General features: G+C 35.9%; 1 protein-coding gene across 5 annotated transcripts in view; it reads left to right on the plus strand.

The window, feature by feature from the left end:
- LOC120776934 (glutamate decarboxylase) overlaps positions 1-19,702 on the plus strand; it is a 63,085-nt gene that overhangs the window by 5,910 nt on the left and 37,473 nt on the right. For 2 of the 5 annotated variants that reach the window (XM_040108009.1, XM_040108010.1), the window contains exons 2-3: positions 9,222-9,290; positions 17,088-17,324. In XM_040108009.1, the coding sequence (XP_039963943.1) occupies positions 9,230-9,290; positions 17,088-17,324 (298 nt within the window). In that variant the 5' untranslated portion in view covers positions 9,222-9,229. The other 3 variants (XM_040108011.1, XM_040108007.1, XM_040108008.1) reach the window with 3 other exon arrangements.

Raw genomic sequence — 19,702 nt, forward strand, 5'->3', positions numbered from 1 at the left:
TATATAAGCATTATATTATACATATATTCTATGTTCGGATTGAGCTTTAGAATGGTTTATGATTCAATTCTCATTCTCATAAAGTCTGAAAGGCTATAACACTAACTCAAACATATTTATATGTATTAATAAGGATGAACATAAAATCCAGTTAATAACATTTTGTAGCGGCATTAAATATCATATCACTGATAACATTTGTTTTTTAATTAATATTAAGTATTATTGGTTGTTAGATGATAATTGGTAATAGGTTTTCTGCCTATCAAGTGTCAAGAAGCCATTAGAAACACTTGCCAGTTGCGTCGATAAGCTCTCGACGGCGTTAGATAAATCGAAATTTCGAACACTAATTTCTATATATTACATATATATGCACATTTACTTAAACATACATTCGCTTCCATTTAGATAAAATTGTGCGTCAGAGATGCCTCAACTGCTAAACTGATTATACAGAGAGATATCGAAGCGCTATTATGAGTGAGACATGCCTGTGTATCCTACTCTCATGGTTAACTAGTATAAGCATTAATGTATGCAGAGTGCTAAGAAAAAAAAATGTTTACTATAAAAAAATATATATACAGATTTTAGTATATCTTTTTTTATATTATATATACACATATTATATATATTCTTCTTAAAAAAAGTAAAAATTATGTACATATATTATCGAATTGAAAAAATTTAAACGTTTTCTAGAGTGATTAAAATAAATACTGTCACTAATTAATGACTCTAAACGTGTAGATCCCCTTATAGCAAACAGTTGTGGCTTAAAATACAATAGTACCATTTGAGTACTGATTTTTTAATAAAACAAAATATCTACTAAGATTAATCAGTTTAAAAAATAATATTTAAAAATATATTTAACTTATATCCATCACTATAGACTCAAAATCGTAACATTATATACATATATTAACATATGTAGGTGTGATGAAGTCATCTAATGCCGAAGTAGGCTGAGAAAAATACAGCACAAATTGTCTCCTTGCCCTTGTTGGATCGAGGTTGCAAATTTTTCGAACTTCGTCGAATATTTCTTTGAAGTGATTACTTTTCTGCACTCTTGGGTTATATAGATCATTAAATTTTTAATATTATTGCAACATATAAATTAACATTTAATTTTGGACCATACCGTTTGTGGCAAAAGGACAACGAATTTCATTCCTGAGTGAATTAATACTATAGACAAGCTTGAATATGCACCCGCGTTATTACTCTGACATAAAATCAATCCTCGATTCATGAAGCATTTTCTATATTTTGAGGTTATGATCTAATTTATTTAAATTATTTCCAGTCAATCGTGAACTGAATTTTATATTATTATCCAATGTGAGTTAGACATATCATGTATTCTGGTAATTATTTGTTATGAATAAGGAGGAGAGGAGGATCTAACAATCTAAGGTTCTAAACACCTCGAAGAATAACTGTTGAAGTTTAAGGACAGCTTATCAAAAACTGCTCTATAATATTGAATTATTGAATCAAATTATTTTAAAATTAAAACAATAAAAAAACGTTAACGTCCGCTGGACGAAATCCAAATTATTTTACAGCTGCACAAGAACATGATTTTTATCTGTTTATTTGTATGGCAAATATTTGCAATCTGAACCATCGGCGATCGTAGTGTTGCCTATGCCAATAATCTATGGCAGCTTTATCCGATAGTGAACCGATATCAACGGTTCTGATTGAAAAAGACATCTCAATATCGCAAAAAATGAGCGTCTTCTTCTTCTTCTTTACTGGCGTAGACACCGCTTACGCGATTATAGCCGAGTTCTTCGCCAGTCGTTCTTCTTCATTTGGTCTTTCCAACGGATTGGAGGTCATCCCCTTCCTCTGCTTCCTCCGACGGGTTCTGCGTCGAATACTCTCAGAGCTGAAGTGTTTTCATCCATTCGAACGACATGACCGAGCCGGCGCTGTCTCTTAATTCGCTGAACTATGTCAATGGCGTCGTATATCTCATACAGCTAATCGTTCCATTGACTGCAGTATTCGTCGTTGGCTATTCCCAAAGCACCATAATTCAGATCAGATGTTGTCATCGTCCATGCCTCTGCACCATATAGCAGGACGGGGATGATGAGCGACTTGTAGAATGTGGTTTTTGTTCGTCGAGAGAGGACTTTACATCTCAGTTGCCTACTCAGTCCAAAGTAGCACCTGATGGTAAGAGTTATTCTGCTTCCTTACCTAGTCTGGAGAAACCAGACCTAACGGTGCGGTATTTGAAACCAAAGATATCAATATCATCGGAGTACGCCAGCAGCCGTACATTGTTATAGAAGTTTGAATCTTCCCTATTCAGATCTCTCATCAGAGGCTGTTTTCTAATTTTCATTGGGAGTGGTTTTTACGTGGCGGATCGCAAACCCAGCGATCAGCGATGGAGAGGGATGTTCCGCCTTCTTACCTTAGCGCGCGTTCAAAGGGATCGTTTTTGGCCACCCTGGGTATACTTGAGCTAAAACCGGAAGTCGTGCGCTACTTGAGCCATATGTAAAAGAATCGTTTCCAGCCAACCCCAAGTCAATGGCGCTCAGAAAACTCATCCTTGGCTATTATTTATCTTAGTAATTTAGATAATTAATGGAAGATTCGTTTTTCGAGTACCACCATTTAGGTGGTTGATACGTGACGTCTTCTAGGGCTCTCAATATTCCAGTATAAAAGAAATTAGGCAGCTTGGGTGGAAAAAGCTTTGGAAGTACCTCAAATCTTCGTCAAATCCTGTGGGTCTTACTCAGGACTCACTTGGTAGCGCAATGAACGGTATGGTTACTTGAAGTCGACCGCTTACAGCCAGGGGAATTTGAAGAAAGAAACATTTTTTATCGAATATTCTTGAGCTTATGAGAACTGGTGGTCAAATATTATGTGCATTTGACTGGATATTAAAAATCAAACTTACTTAATTTAATCACGAGCTGGGAAAATATATGGTTTTTGTAGTTTTTATAAAAAGAGCACACAAAATCGATTTAATTACCTCCACATGACTGCATTTAAAAAACAAAGCTTAAAACTTTTGCTGTTGTCAAAAAGTGTCCGAAAAAGAGATTATCGCAAATTTACTTTTTCTCTGCGACATTTGAACTATAGATAAAGAAAAAACACAAATAAAAACTTTTTGCACACAAATTGAACAACCTTTCTGCTGGAGGCAACAGAAAAGAACACACAAATTGCTTTTTTTCTTCTTATCATAACATATTCTTTCGTTACTGTCCAAATTAAGTTCTGATTGAGGTCAACGATGACCTGACAATAACAATCCTTGCACTAATTTATTTCGCACGGCTCAGTGCATACAGAAAATATTTCATTCTAACGGCATTATAAGCGCTCCCATGGCTGGTTGCGTGGCTGCCAGATTAATAAAGTTTTCTTCGAAAAACAGAAATTCTTCAATTCTTACTTTAAAATCCTTGTGCACGAGAAAAGCCATTAGTTATGCAATGTCAGCCATTAGCCGCAACGCGCGCTGTGCTGTGACAACAAAAAGGCGTATTTTTGGGGCACAAAAAGTTACAGCTTCAGCGCCAGCCCCACCACATCCCTCAATTGCACCACACGACCATTTTCTGCCACATTTTGGCTCCGCCTACGCAAGCAAAATGGCAACTATGACGTCATTGCTGAAAAACTAAAATGCTCCCCAATGGAAAATGGAATATGCGAGAGGGGGATTTATTTATGTGTGTGTGTGTCACGAAGGACTGCTGTCGCCGAGCCTTTGCCTGTGAGTGGTTTGGTGCTTTGGCTATGAAGAAAAACCAGAATCGATAATTTCATTGCATACGTTAGTCGGAGGCCGATTGTCGCCACGAAGTGTCCTCGCAGCCATTTTGAAAAATTTGTGCTTCTTAGGCGACTCGCATGGAAGCTGTGGCACATAGCGCCGCAGATCGTCAAACAGTAAAGCTGCATTCGCGTGCTGTCCGTCCTGGCTGGCTAAACGTGTGGTTTCAACGCTCAGCTAAATTCTAAATTGAAAAGTCTTCAAGAGTGTGGAAAAAAATTTACAGAACTCAGAAAATTCGGTCGCAGTAATTTTTGTGCGCAAGCGAGTTAGACGTGTTTGTAAACGCTTAGTTGCTGCATTATTCATTGCAAGAACGTTGTAAGAAAAGTAATACAAATGTAGAAAACGCTCACAGCGCTTAGTAGTAGTAAAAAAGCTTAGAAAAATTAACCAAAAATTTAAAAGTAAAAAAAAATATTGAAAAGTGTTCCACTGTAGTTGGCCGCCATACACCTTCACACATACCAAGGCTGCGTTATAGCATCAGCGTAATTAGCTAACGTGCCGCAAACATCATCCACCCCAACAGTCATCAGCACTAATCACTTGTTTCATCACCATCCATATCAAATTTAAACAGTCAAAGTGATTCTCCTAAAGCAATACATCGAAGACCTCCGCAAGATTATTGGTAAGCAGACTGCACCAATGCGCACACACACCAATTTACATGCACAGACAGACACTGAGAATTTGCTGAGCCAGACATAATTACTCAGACAAACAATACACATTTTTTGTAAATATAATTTTTCTTATGAAAAAATAAAAATTAAAATTAAAATTACAAAAAAAAACTTAATAAAAATTAAAAAAATATATAAAAATTAATAAATATATTTAAGAAAAATTATAAAATTAAAAAATATTTTATAAAAATAAAACAAAAATTATCAAAAAAAAATTTGTTAAAAAATAAAAAAATGTTAAATAAAATTTATTTTCATTTCTTCTAAAATTAGCTTACAATTTTTCTCTTTAATTTTTTCGATTGCATAACCATTCCCCAGCAATGTTGTCCTTCAATGCAGTGCCTTGAAAATTCGGTAGTAAAAAAAATTCAAAAAACAAATTAAATTTTGTTAAAATAATTTTTGCAATAAAAAAGTTTTGTAAAAATTAGCTTATAATTTTTTTCAAATTTTTTTCTATTGCATAACTGTTTCCCAGCCTCGTTGTCCTTCAATGCAGCATAAATTTTTTGTAAATATAAAATTTTTTCATGAAAAAAGTATTATAAAAGATTTTATACAAAAAAAAATTAATAAAACTAAAAAAATTAATAAAATTAAAAAAAAATAGTGCAATAAAAGAAAATTAAAAAAAAAATAAATTTAATTTCTTCTAAAATTAGCTTCAACATTTTTCTATTGAATTTGTTTCGATTGCATAAGCATTCGCCAGCATTGTTGCCCTTCAATGCAATACCTTGAAAATTTGAAAAATCGGTATTAAAAAAAATTTCAAAAAAAAATTCAAAAAAGTAATTTGTTAAAAAAATTTTTTAAACAAAAAACATTTTGTAAGATGAAATAAATTTTCATTGCTTCTAAAATTGGCTTACAATTTTATTTTCTGAATTTTTTCTATTGCACAACCATTCCCTCGCCTCGTTGTCCTACAAGGCAATATAAATATTTTGTAAATATAATTTTTTTTGAAAAAATACAAAACAAATAAAATATAAAAAAAAATATTACAACATATTTTATGACAAAAAAATTAATAAAACTTAAAAATGAATATCGAAAGAAAATTTTTAAAAAAAATTGTGTAATAAAAAGTTGTGTGAAATAAAATAAATTTAATTTCTGCTAAAATTGAATTTTTTGATTACATAACCATTCGCCAGCATTGTTGTCCTTCAGTGCAGTACCTTGAAAATTTGAAAATTCGGCAGTTTCCGTTGGCAGCGGCTTGACGCAGCTAGCAATGCGCAGTTGCGAGGCGTCATTTCATTACACACACCTTCTTTATTAACGCACACTCACTTACATATACATATATCCATCGACTTACATATACATACACATACATATCTACGCCTCTCACACCTCTTTTGTCTGCCAAGCGGTCAAACGCCACCATTTGCATTACGTAAAGTTTTACTTTCCCAAGACACTCGCTCCCTCTCACTCCATTTCGCGTGAGCCGTTTTTGCATGTCTCCTCCTCGCATTTCTTGCTTGTCCTTCATTTATCCTTCAATACAGCACAACCCAAGGCGTTTGCATTGATTTTTAAAATAATATATACAAATATATAACTGCGCATAATTAGTCTGCATTGTATTTCATCATTTAATTATATCCATTTTATTTATTTTTTTTACACCTACATAACAACAACACATATGTGCATATACATATAAATTAATGTATTTACTCTTTGGTTGTAAAATATTATAAAATACAATCATATTAGTTGTAAACCTAACATAATCTTACATAAATCAAAATTCTCTTATATAATACAAAACCTTTACCAATTTGAATGCGTAGTTTGCAACCCTGGAACCAAAAATGTATCAATTAACACTAGCTAACAGAAATAAATAAATAAAAATAAATTAACCATCATAATAATGTATGAAATATGTATATTTGTAAATTTTGTAAATAAAAACTTGTCATCATATTCAAAATAACATATTTTTTGAAACCTTCTTATTTTCGATCTAATTTAAATTCTTATTTTTAATTGTTTCTAGGAAGAAAAATATAGTACCCATTTTCAGAGGGGAATAGGTCCAATATTATAAATGAAACGGTTGAAACATACTACTATGAGCAAAAAATAGAAATACTTTGTTTATAATTGCCAACGTTTTTCCCAGTCGAAACAATTGTCAAAGTAAATTTCCGAAATAACCTTCAATGCGCGTAGCGATTCACGTTTAATGTCTTCAACTGACACAAAACGGTTTCTCCAGAGCGGTCGTTTGAGTTTTTGACTAGCCACGGAGCTAACCATAGCGTAAAATATACGAAAAATCAATGCTGTATGCGACGATGCACTATCGTAGTGCCAAAACCAAGAGTTATCGGCCCATAGTAGCTTTGCGCAAACGACGCATAACACTCAAATAGTACTCCTTGTTGACAGTTTGGCCGGTCGGAAAGATTTCGGAGTACAACACACTTTGATAACTGTCAAGATAAGCTTGGTTTTTGACGTGGTTTTTCGGCTTCGACTCACCTTTGCCTTGATATTCGGCCGATTAATCATCTGTTTCCAGATTGTAAGCATAAATCAAAGATTCCTAGCCATTAATAATACGTTTCATGACATCTTGGTAGTCGGAAAGAATTGTTTCACAGTCGTTAACGCGACATTGTGTTTTGAAAAAATTGAGTGATTTTGGAACAAACCGTGTTTTCACTTTTCTTAGGCCCAAATGATATTTCAAAATGGTTTTCACTGATCCTTCCAATATTCTAACGATGCCAATAAGATATTTTCTGTTAATCGACGATTCTCAAGCACCAATTCCTTTATTTTGATCTAAAGAAATATCATTCATACGATTGTGGCAATAAAATTAAGTTATGAGGGCACCGATTTTGAAAGCGCGAGTTGCGGAAAGAACGCTTTAAGAGGGTATTTTAGTATAGAGGCTTAAGTTTCACGTAATTTTTGAAGTGTCCTAAACAAAGGTAATTAATATTTTTACTATCGATTTTTTATTAGTTATTTATTAACATTGCAAGCATATAGGAAAAAATCAAGAAATATTAAAAAAAATTAAAAAATGTCAACAATTTCAAAAATTAGCAGCTGACGAAGTTGGGATCTCAAAACATTGACTTATGAGAATACCATGGATTTCAAGCCTTCTTGCAATCTGAAACCAAAAAAAATATTATTAATATAGAATAATGGCACAATATCTGGTTCTATGAAAAGTTGGAAATTTTTTATTTCACGAAATGGCGATTGTCTAAGAAACAACTTTGATCCACATCTTGTGACTGCTTCGAATTTTTTAAAAATACGAAAAATTTAGATCTGGGGATATGGAGTTCCAGATATAGACAAATGTATACAGAAGACTTCCTTAAAGTCAAGTTAATTATTCCTATAGAACCTGAGACAGTTTTCAAGAAAAACCCGTTTAAAGTTTCAGTTCCGGCCGAACCAGTTTGAATGCTGAGTCCACAAAATACTTATTTTATTACTTTTTAATTTGAATTTTGAAAAATCATCTTGTAGATATATTTTAGAATAGTTAAACTTTGAATAAAAGTAACAAACTAGATTTTTTATTTTTAAACCAGCATATGGATACAACATTCTTGAGATATTATGCATTCCTGTTAGACACGTTGACATTAAGAGAAGAACTTAGAAAAGCGTCAGTATGATTGTGTCATACCGATTTTTCCGATTGCCAAAGTAGTTAAGTGATGATTTCGGCAGTAAGTGCGCAAAAGTTTTTACAAATACACCGAATTTTAATAGCCCAAGAGTGCGAAATCTGTCATATTTCTACTTTTGTACTGATTTCTCATTAATAAGTCCCTGGAAATCCTCGCTATAAAAGACTTATAGTTTAGTAGAAGAAAAATTAACGGAAATTTTGTATAGTGACAATTAGTCATCCAATACTTCTATATATGTATTATGTATTCGTCCTAAGGCAGCCACTGAAACATTTTTAATGTAGCGAAAAAAAGACATAACTTTCGCAAAAATTTGTATAAGGTGAACTAATACAAAAAACACTATAGAAAATTTCTTTATTCAGAAGAGATTAAACCATCAAACGGAAGTGAGTATTTTCATTTTAATATTGATATTACGTTCCCTAAAACTAATAAACATTTGAATGAGAAATAAATGTCTACTTGTGAGAGTGTATCATTGCGTTCTACCCATGCTCTCTCTTAGACTCAAAAAATCAATAATAAATACGAGAAAATACAATGATACATTCGATTCATTTAAGTTAAGTTGGGAGAGATTCGCGTCGATCAGAAATCAATCTCTCAATCTAGGCAACTACTTCTTCCAACAACATATACACATGTACGTATGTAATCTCTCACACACAACACGATTAAAAGCTCTCTAAATTAAATTGAGATACTTCCTCAATCAAAGATACTAAATGTTTGTCTTATCGAATATTTTCGCCAGAAGTTCGCCACCAAATTGGCAGATAGATATATTTTCGTACTCGCTGCTAAGTATTCAGATATTTTCGAACAAATTGGCAAATTTTTGTTTTCTAATTTAGTGCGTTTTGTAAACAATAAACAGCGTGTACATACATTACATCAATACCGGCGCAGCTGTTATTTACTTTGCTTTCAAGTGAATTAAATTATTTGAAATAAAAATTTTATGATTTTTAATTACAATTTGCTTTTTCGCTCTTATTTCAGAGGAGAAGATGTCGATCAATCCAAACGGGTATAAATTGTCCGATAAAACGGCTCGTCTAACGGCATACGGTAAGTTTATAAAAACATTAATAAGCTTTATTAAACTTAGTTATAGAAAATGATAAGAAAATTTGAAAAAAAAAAATATTTTTGAGAATATTTAGAAAAGGCAATTGGTGCCATATTTTTTTTTACTAATTACTATATAATTTTTAAATATAATAACTAAAGCAAAACTTACTTGAATACGCTCCACGAACTATCTCCTTCTCGAAAATAGCCAAGATACAGTTAATTCCTTCAAACTTTGCATTACTTGTAATAACTTTCTCTGAGAGTATTCTACAGCAGAAATTCAGATTAAGACATAAATACCGATAGATAAATAACTACCGTTCTAAGAAATCATGTAATTTGACAGACGAACAAATCCCACGACAGTCCGGTCTACGTAACCAGAATGGACCCGGGTTTTGTATCCAGTAAAGGACTGTCAACTCGACAGAATTCTTCCGCCCAACAATAGACGACCAAATTAAACACCATCAATACTTACGCAGAGCTTCGGAAACTATACTTCAACATTTACTGACCGGTTTTATTCTCTCCAAAATCTGGCTGCAAAAATCTTTGGAAGGTTACTATTTTTTTAAAGAACGCTTTATTGGTTTAAATATAGTCGCCATTTTGACAGAATTTATGATACATTTAAACTAATTTTCAGGGACTGAACAAAAGGTTTAAGACAAGCCTAAGATATGCACTTGGAATGTATCAATCGTTTTTTCTGGCATTAAGAAGTGTTCACCTTAAGGGTTTCCTTAAAAAAGCCCCCTTCTGTACCAAGTCAATGTAAGAGTCTTTGATCATAATATGAGAAATGATCAGGATGACAAGACGAGTTGTAATCTAGGTGACTGCCCGTCCGTCCGACCATGTAAACTGCAAAAAGTCAAACGTATGATATCACTTTATCTTGGTGGCCAATCGACAGACTCAAAACGTGAAATCATTTGCTCACCGAAGTTTTCTCTCAATAAATCCATAGATTGATGCGAAGTGTAGGAAGTGGCGCCGTCTTGTTAATAACAAATGTCATCGAATATTCTGTTATCTTAGCGGTATAACGGTCACCATTGAAGGTTACGTTCTCACCGACATCATTTTTGAACAAATATGGACCGATGTTCCACCGACCCACAAACGACACCAAACTGTTATTTTTTCAGGATCAAATGGCGACTCTTGGATCTCTTCAGATTGCTCGTTGTCCCAAATGCGGCAATTTTGCTTGTTTACATACACATGGAGCCAGAGGCTTCATCGCTGAACAAAATTTGGCTCAAAAACGTCGAATCTTCTTGCAACTTGGGAAGGTCTAGCGGCTTCAGTTTTTGTTGTATTTTAGACGATTTCAATTTAAGATCTCAACTTCAGTCCGAGTTACTGCGAACAGGTATATATGCAGGTATATGTTCCTCACTGCGTGCTGGATATGGTTGGTCGAATATTATCCAATAATGACTAGTGGGTCTCAAGATGGACGTTGCGAATAGTATGCTCATGTATGCTATTGTTATTAATGCGATCTCTCTGTCAGAGCAAAGGATTTTCGGCCCAGTCTCTGCATATGTATAAGGAACATACAAGTATATACATTTGTTTTCTATTTTGTATGTTCTATATAGCTGCAGAACCATTACAAACCTTATCAAAAAGCCCATTAAACATACTAAAAAGAGATTTGTTGCACTAAAGTACTGAAATAAGACACATAATCCTAGAATCTTCACATTAGATTCTACTAATTAATATTACCAGCGAAATAACGAACACAATTTCTTAAATAAGAACTTTCTTCACACACTTCCGTGCAAAAAAATCAACTTCTGAGCCTGAGTGTCACAACCTAATACTTTTACTTTTCTCAAGCACACAAACAAGGTTTGAGAGCACAAGCAAATAACGGGTGTTGTTAATATGCTCAAGCACTGGATAAATATGTACTTCAGTCAAAAGTACATTTGGCAAATGACATATGCAGCAAGAGTATTTGCGATTTATGGCTTAACAAATGGCGCAATGGCAAATCTACCGAAGTCTGGCAAAATGCGAAACTTTGTTTACGCACAAGAAAAATACAAAATGTATGAGAATAGGAATAAGAGCAAGAAAAAACTGCAGAGTTTTGTGTACCAGAAGCTGCCGGTGTCGGACACACTCGTCCACTGAGGTGATAAATTGCCCAGCGTCTCACACCCAACGCGCAGCCACTATGTACTCCGCCTAAGCGATTCTGGGGCGCACGTGTGTATGATGAGTGCGTGTATGTGTATGTATATGAAGAATCTACAACAGATCTGCTGAGGTCTGAGGCATACATACATACATACATACATGAAGCAGTGCCAAGAAGTCAAAGTCACCCCCTTTCCTGCCACTTGGTGTGCGGTGCTGTGATGTGCGTGCGTGCGGCTGAAATTCAATACACGGCCAGCCATAAACCGTTTAGTCACAGGATATTACGTTCGTTTACATGTCACTGGAATTCCGTTTATTTAACGTGCATGACGTACTGACACATACACATACATACAAGGAAAAAAGGTAACATCTGAGCAAAGCTACTTATGAGCAGCGCTTTTTCCAAAGCGAATGTTGTTGCTGTTGGTTGGCGTTGGTGGTAGTTTCGCCCGAGTTGCAGTTCGCTGCCTCACTTTCGTGCGTTGAGCACTTTTTTCAGTTCCAAAAAGCCTTATCAGTCTACATATCCGCTAGTGGTGGACGTGCGTTTAAGCGGCTGGTGCTGTCTTCCTTCCGTCCTCTCTTCTTTCCGCCAGCACAGCGATGCTTATCTACAAGTGTATAAGTGCGTGTGACTCTGTCTGTGTTGGCGTAACGAATGCGCCGATCAACGTGTTTTAAATTGAATTTAAAAAGCTGCGTAAACAAATGCAAACATTTCAGTCTATAAAACTTGGAATTTCTTGTGCGTAGACCGCTTTAAATTTACACATCACTGCCGTTGATTAATGAAGGGAAATTTTAATTTTGTGCGCGATTTCATTTGGAGAATGTTAATGGAAATTCCTGTGATAACACTAAGTTTTAATAGGTTATATAATTTTATTGCTATCAAAATTACTTGACTTTTCTTCTTACTTCTACTTCTAAAAATGGGAGAGGTCTGGAGGCTCTTAAGTTTTTTCTCTGACTGCCTCTAAAAAACCCAAGCTGCTGAGAGTCTTCGAAAAATTATTTCTATAATTTTGTGTTCATCATCTACAAAGTATAGTATACATGGCACACCAAATGTTAGTTGTAACCATAATCAATCACTTAAGCGGTTATATGGGTTTGCCCGACTTAAAAACAGCCTTTTTTTAAATGAAATATTTTATAAGAACCTTTTATTGTTCAAAAATACACTATTAACAAAGAAAATTTTGAAATTTTTTGAAAAAATGTTTTAAGCTCGGATTGCGTCGCCATTTCCGGTGACCCCTCGGCAAAAGATGCGCCCGCGTTGGCAGGATAACTTCTTACATCTAAAGGGAAAATATACGTGTTTTAGTTAAAACCTTAACTTACAAGTTCGACGAAGGGAAAAAACTTAAAATTGGATTTTTGGCAGATATTTTTACAAGAAAAATTAAAAATTTTTCAAACTGTTGTAATCAAAAAAAATGCTTCATCCAAGTCTTAAAGAACTGTATCCCAAAGATCTGTGTAAAATTTCATAAATATCGGTTGAATATTTCTCGAGAAATCTTCCCAACCGACTTCAAAAACACAGTACCGGGAAAAACGCGTTTAAGAACGACTCACTTAGCCTAGATAACCTCGAGCTAACAAGTTCTCAAGGATGTATCTCCGAAACTATTACTCGGATCATCTTGAAGATTTCGGATAATATTCTAGAGGTGTTGTAGAATTTAATAAGACAATAACAAAATTCGATTTTTTGTAACCCGTAAACCATTGTAACCCCTTAACCGATCGTTACTTATTACGGAATTACTCGACTGTCATAGAATTCGAACATTATATCAGAGGAAGAAAATATAATTTTTTTTTATGTTTCAAGAAGATATACGGCATAAGCATTTTCCAATTACTGCTATATCATAGGTAGTTTTATCTTTATTATCAGAGCTAAAAGGCGGATCAGGGCGGGGTGGAACTTCTTAAGTACTTGCAGGATAGCCAAGATCATGTGCAAGAGAACCTTAGGAAAACTCGCTTGCTTCTTACTCACACGAACTGGAAAGGACTGCCGGACGGCTGCTGGCTTCTTGAAAGGTCACAACCCACTGTCAACACGGTTGGGCATAAGTGATAACGATCAATGCAGAAAGTGCAGAGAAGTTAGAAGCTTCGGAGTTCAAAGGACTGGACGAAGTATCGAAAGTAGACATCAAGTCGCTCCTAAAGTTGCCAAAAACCCTTGACGAATTTTTCAACTCAAATTAAACTAAACCCCCATCTGATATTACTAAGAAGCAGTAAGTCTATGTATAGCATTATAGCCGGACAGCATAACATAGCACATGTTATATGAAATTATGTAATTTTCGTTCAATTTTTCTCAAGAATCCTTAGAAAGATAGGTTGTGAAGGAATAAATTAAAAGATTTATATATAAAATACAATTTTCCGGCTCAAAAGTTTTATCAAGGACTTGTATGTTTGAAGTCAATGAGAGATTTAGAGTAATTATGTCATATAGATGCCATTCGAGTTTTTTCCACTTTAACACTTGGTTTCAAACGCTTTAGGGGGGAGTACTTGGAAAAGGCCCCAAAATGGGTTTTTGTGATTAATTTTTGGGAAAATGAAAGCGACACTCATATTCATGTCAATGTTTTAAGAATAAAAAACAATCAATTTTTAACTTTTTAAAAAATAGATTTCTCGTAAGTTGTGTCGCTGCTGACATCGGAATTAGTGTAATAGATCCTGTCCGCAATTTTTCCTTGAAATCATAAATTCAAAAGTTATTTTACTGTAGACTGTTTTTTAACGTAGCTAGTATATGATATACAGAGAATTCTTAATTGAAAATTGTCCAAAATTATTAGAGAAATTAACGTTCTTCGGTAGTTGCTCTAAAATGAAAAATCACCTTCTCAGATGGGGCTTACTTCTGGCGTGTTGATTTCGTCAATCACCAAAAGTGTCGCTATTGAGATGAGTCAAGTCCTCGTGTGGTTCAGGAAGCGGAAATTCATCCACAAAATTTTATATGAATTATATGGCGGCATCATCGGGGCTTATTTCTTCGAAATGAGACAGGAAATGTCGTCACCATGACGATGTTGACAAACTTTTTTTCGGATATTTCCAATCTATTTCTAACAAGACGCTGCGGCTCCTCATTTTATACGTATAAACATAGACATATTGCGTACAAAGTTTGCCAACTCGTTAATTTCGAAAAATGTGCCAATCAAATGGACGCCTCTAGAATAATTTCCCTTATTCAAGCAGCAACGGTCGTGGAGCTCGAAGACATGTTATATTAAAATTAACTGCAGTTGATTCCCCATTGATCCGTAAATCTCCGACCAAAGGGACTGCAGCTCCATACTGAGGGTTTTCAAATGTCTTAGATTATTCAGCAGTTATTTTCGTAAGAGAAGTAAGATTGGAACCCTAATACGGAATTTGGCCTTATTAATAAAAGTAATTAGGCATCAGATAGTGACATAAAGTTTGTTACAATCTGATTTTTCTCACAGACTCACAAAACAAAGCTGTAGTCTCCTCTCGTCTAACTAATATTTTACATATTCTAGGCAAAGATATATACATTCATATGATATACAAGTACATGCATATCGGTTTGAAACCAAATTCTTAAAATAACTTCGCCACTGTTTAAGCTAACAAAAAAAATTAATTTTGAATGCGAAATCCAAAGTTTGATGAATGAATTTTCTCACTCCCACATAACGGTGCGCCAGCTGTACGACCTTGTAAGGGTCGATTGAAGTATGAGTGTAGTAATCTTGCCTACAAGCCACCACCAATCCACTCCATTCTGTCTAGCACTCACTCACAGGCACATATGCTTACGTTTGCCACTTGCCTCGGTATTGTTATTCCTTTCTTTATGGCACAACAACAAAAGCTGGAACATATTGGACGAGCGACCCATCATGAAAGGGCGATTTGCAATCAGTGCGCGGTAGCCGCAATTTCCTCCAGCAAAATAGCAATATTTTCGTCTTTTATGCTCCACCAAATGCCTTTGATTGCCGGACTTTCTTAGAAGCGGAATGCTTTAAAATAAAATCTGATTTTTATGACCTAAGCAAAAAGAACACACATAATGGCATAAATATGCAATATTTGTGTAATTTATTGAAATGACGTGGGGAAAGCGAAGCAAGGCATAGTCATATATCATGCAATGATAAGAAAAATATTTTTTTTAGATTTCAGTATAAGATTTGTGGTGTGTTTGAGATTGAAATATATTTTCAAGATACACCACTGGCCATTTTTCCGTGAGACGGAGTTAAAAAGAGGGTAAACTTCAAAAAGAAGTTAAGAGTTACTCTAGGCAGTAAGCCGGAGTGGACTGATTCCACGTTCGACCTACTACTACCAGTGGTACACTGACGGCTCGAAAACACCGGAAGGCATTGGTGAACCACCTACGAAACCATCCATACCAATGGGATTTTTTCCCAGCATCTTTCAAGCAGAAGTCTTTGCTATAAGTCTGTGTGCAAGAATCAATCTCCAACACAACTAACGCAACCAGCGTATCGCTTTACGTCACGCGACAAACCAAGCTACTACCTGGTATGGTTTAGAGATATGATCAACCTCCCTCGAGCCAAATTCCGTATCCTTGTCGTACTCTATATAGGGCACTACAAGCTCAGGAGGCACTTGTCCTATATGGGCATAGTCTCTTACGCAATCTGCTGGTTTTGCGACATAGGACAGGAATCTCCAGAACACCTGATTCTAGATTTCCCAGCAATTTATAGAAGCCGGTACAAGACCCTAGGATCTACATATCTACGTGTACAGAAATCACATCACCTCAAATTACAGTTTTGGATCTTCCCCTAGAGTTTATTTTGATGCTTTTTTATCTGCGCCACACAAGAGCTCTTTGACCGTATCCTAAGGTTTTGGACTTAAAGGAAGATTCTGTTTAGTCAATCCGCAATGAGCATCCACGCGATAAGGTCGGAAAACTATCCGTGTGTAGGGTGATATTGTCCCGGTATTTTGTGCTGGACTACATACTTTCGTAAAGCTAAGGTTTAAATATCATGGGTCTTATATACTTAGTCATCTTATAAATCTATCTGGAATCTAAAGTACTCGCCTCAACAGAATTGTGAGATTTTCAAGGCGTTTTGTCAGCAGTCAGATCCACTTTTGGAAGTTAATTACTACCGTAAAACCAAGCTAGTGCAAAGCGCGTGGTGTCCTTTCAAAAACCCTGGTTTTATGACAGCTTGTAGGTATAATACTGAAACTAGAAAGCTTGCCTTCAACTTAACAATAATGCTGTTGAGTTCGAATTTTTGAAAATTCGTGGCAAAATGTATACTTACAAGTGATTCCAAGGTTCTATTTCATTACCCACAGGAAGAATCGAATCTACTCCTCAATCTTAGCCCATATAAATCAGACGCACTTTGTTAGAGTTCAGAATAAAGCCGACTGCAGAGAGTTAAGAGGATTACCTGTTTCGTTGATAACCAGACGGATTCCAACAATAATTAACAATTGGAGAATCATTTATACCTCAAAATACCTATATTATACGAATAGTTTCGATAGATATACATATGTGTATTTCCTTTTTATAAACCACAGATTTGGCTCTCTTTCCAGATCTTTTGCCGACAACAGTTAGCGCCACTGCTGAGACCCGAGAGTTCCTGCAGAAGGTCATCGATGTGCTATTGGACTTTGTGAAGGCGACCAATGATCGCAATGAGAAAATCTTGGAATTCCATCATCCAGAGGAAATGAAGACGATACTAAACTTGGACATACCCGATCGAGCTGTGACTTTACAGCAGCTCATTGAAGATTGTGCCACAACACTGAAATATCAAGTGAAGACTGGTAAGTAAGCGAAGAAGATAAAGTATCGGTATTAAAGTGAATACAAATACTGAATATTGATAGTTCAACTCATGTCTCAATACACGCATTCGCGCTCTCACGCCCACTGCTGATTGTGCCAAAATATTTATTTGTTTGTATATTTTCTTTGGAGTTAATTGAATTTTGAAAACCAACAACGACAGAGAAGTGAGCCGAAATTGAATTCATTTAAAAGTTTTACATACAAAAACAATAGCAAACACACATGTAGGAAGTCAACGCCAACACCGACACATCCGCAACAAGGCAGGCGAATCCGGTTCGGTGGTGTGGCATGTGGCGTTGCGTTTAAGTGTCCCCCGCGGCATATACTTACTTGCAACTATGTGGCGTGCCACGTCTTCGTAGTGCCATAAATACGCTTATTATCGCTACTTCAAACACAATTGTGGTCACGTGGCCAATTCGATTAGGAAGCGCTCAAAGGGGCGGGCCACGAGCGCTCGCGCACAATGGAATCAGTGTGGCATTCATGACGCAAGCAAAAGTGCCGAGTTTCCTCGTTGCCACACGACTTTTGGCTTTCAATCCTTTGGCGGTAAGAGATTTTGATTGATTTGGCACTTATGCCAACCACAATATTTGTCAGCAAAGCAAGCAACCTCGTACCCTTTATGGCTGTGTAAAAAAGAGTTTCTGTAAACATATTCGCATGTCTGCAGATGAAAGGTGTAAATTTTAAGAGTCTGGATTCAATGGACCATAAAATGGCATCAGCCGCGCGTTGATCTGATTATCTGTCCATTGTTCGTTCGTGCTCGTGCCGCGCCACAAACTACCCTAATGCGACCGCAGCGCAACCAGTCACGTCTCGAGTGACACAATACGCACTCGCCGAAGAAGAGACACCATGCTGTGCTGGGCGTTTGGGAGCATCAAAACATATGCTAATGCAAATTGTCAGTGGCGGGTAATTATTATTCAAATATTATGTCAAGACAAATTTCGCTGGGAAGGAGCGATTGGCTCGTGCGCTGCAGTGAAGAGTACACTAAGCTTCTTGTCGCCCGCCTGTTCAAACATACCTCTGGCAGATAAGCACTGCCATTGTTTGTCTAACAAATTCAATTATGCAAAGTAGCAGCGTTTGACTTTTAATAAGCTTGTGAATCAACAAATATGTATGTTTGAAACGTATTTGATATAAACTTTATCAATTATGTGAGAAAGCGCTGCGAAGCACTGTGACTTTTCGTCCTTGTCACTTTATCGACACTTTATATTTTTAATCCTTTACCTTTTAGGCTGCTCTACCAAAGTTTTTCAAGAATTTTTTCCGCACATTTGGTGTTGTTGGAATGTATTATCTAGCTGTCACGCCATATATAGACCTACAGGCCTTTGTAATGCTAGATGGAGATTCATCATTAATACGCGCTGAAGTCAACGACATGCTGGACGTCAACGCTTTTTGCGAAGTTTAATACAGACTTTATATCTAATTTTAAGATTTCATCTAGTCTCTTGAACTGCGAAGCTTCTATGTATCTAAGTAGTGTTCTAGATAGGGTTGGACATATGCAGAGGAGGTACCGCAGCGTCTCTATCATTCCTACTTCCCTGCACTTTCCATATACTATAAGCCATCGTTATTATGGGCATTACGGACTTTACGGCTCGCACGTGATGCCAGTAAATTGTGACCTGTGACTAGGCACACAACAGTCCTACAGTCTTTTCAAACCGGTAGAAGTAGAAAGCTTACGTGTTTCCCTTCCGCTCCCTAGCACATGATCTTGGCGATATTGCATGTCCCCGAGGCATTCTATCTCATCCTGGCTTTTCAGCAATTTCAATGTGTATCGTTTTTAGCGACTTGCATATTTCCTGAACTGTTTTGTTCAAACGGATAGCACTTTTGGCAATCTCATCAGCTATTTCGTTTTTCGGTACACTTTTGTGACCTGAAACTCAACAGCAATCAGCTTTCCGGCATCCACTATATATATTCTGCCTCCCTGCTTCTTAAGTCATTCTCTGATGCAATGCGATGTGAGATTATTGCTTTAATTACCGCTTGTTTATCGACATATTGATATTCTTTATGTTATTTCCTTCGTTGTTATCTATCTTAGTTGCTTTCCTGATCGCAAAAATGTCTGCCTGAAAAATACTGCAGTATTTCGGCAGCTTGAAGGATCGCCGCAGATCCCGGCAACCCCTCTAACAGCCAGTTTTTATCCGTATGTAGATTACGAAAAATTAAATAGTATTTTTTCTTTAATTTGCTCGATCTGCAATGTCACAAGTAGGGAAAGGCCTAGAGAATTTCACAGGATCGCTCGATTGATGGTCAACATAATCGGGCTCCTGAGCGTACTATTCGCAAAACCATC

The sequence above is a fragment of the Bactrocera tryoni genome, chromosome 5 (assembly GCF_016617805.1).
Source record: "Bactrocera tryoni isolate S06 chromosome 5, CSIRO_BtryS06_freeze2, whole genome shotgun sequence".
In the NCBI taxonomy this organism is placed as follows: domain Eukaryota; kingdom Metazoa; phylum Arthropoda; class Insecta; order Diptera; family Tephritidae; genus Bactrocera; species Bactrocera tryoni.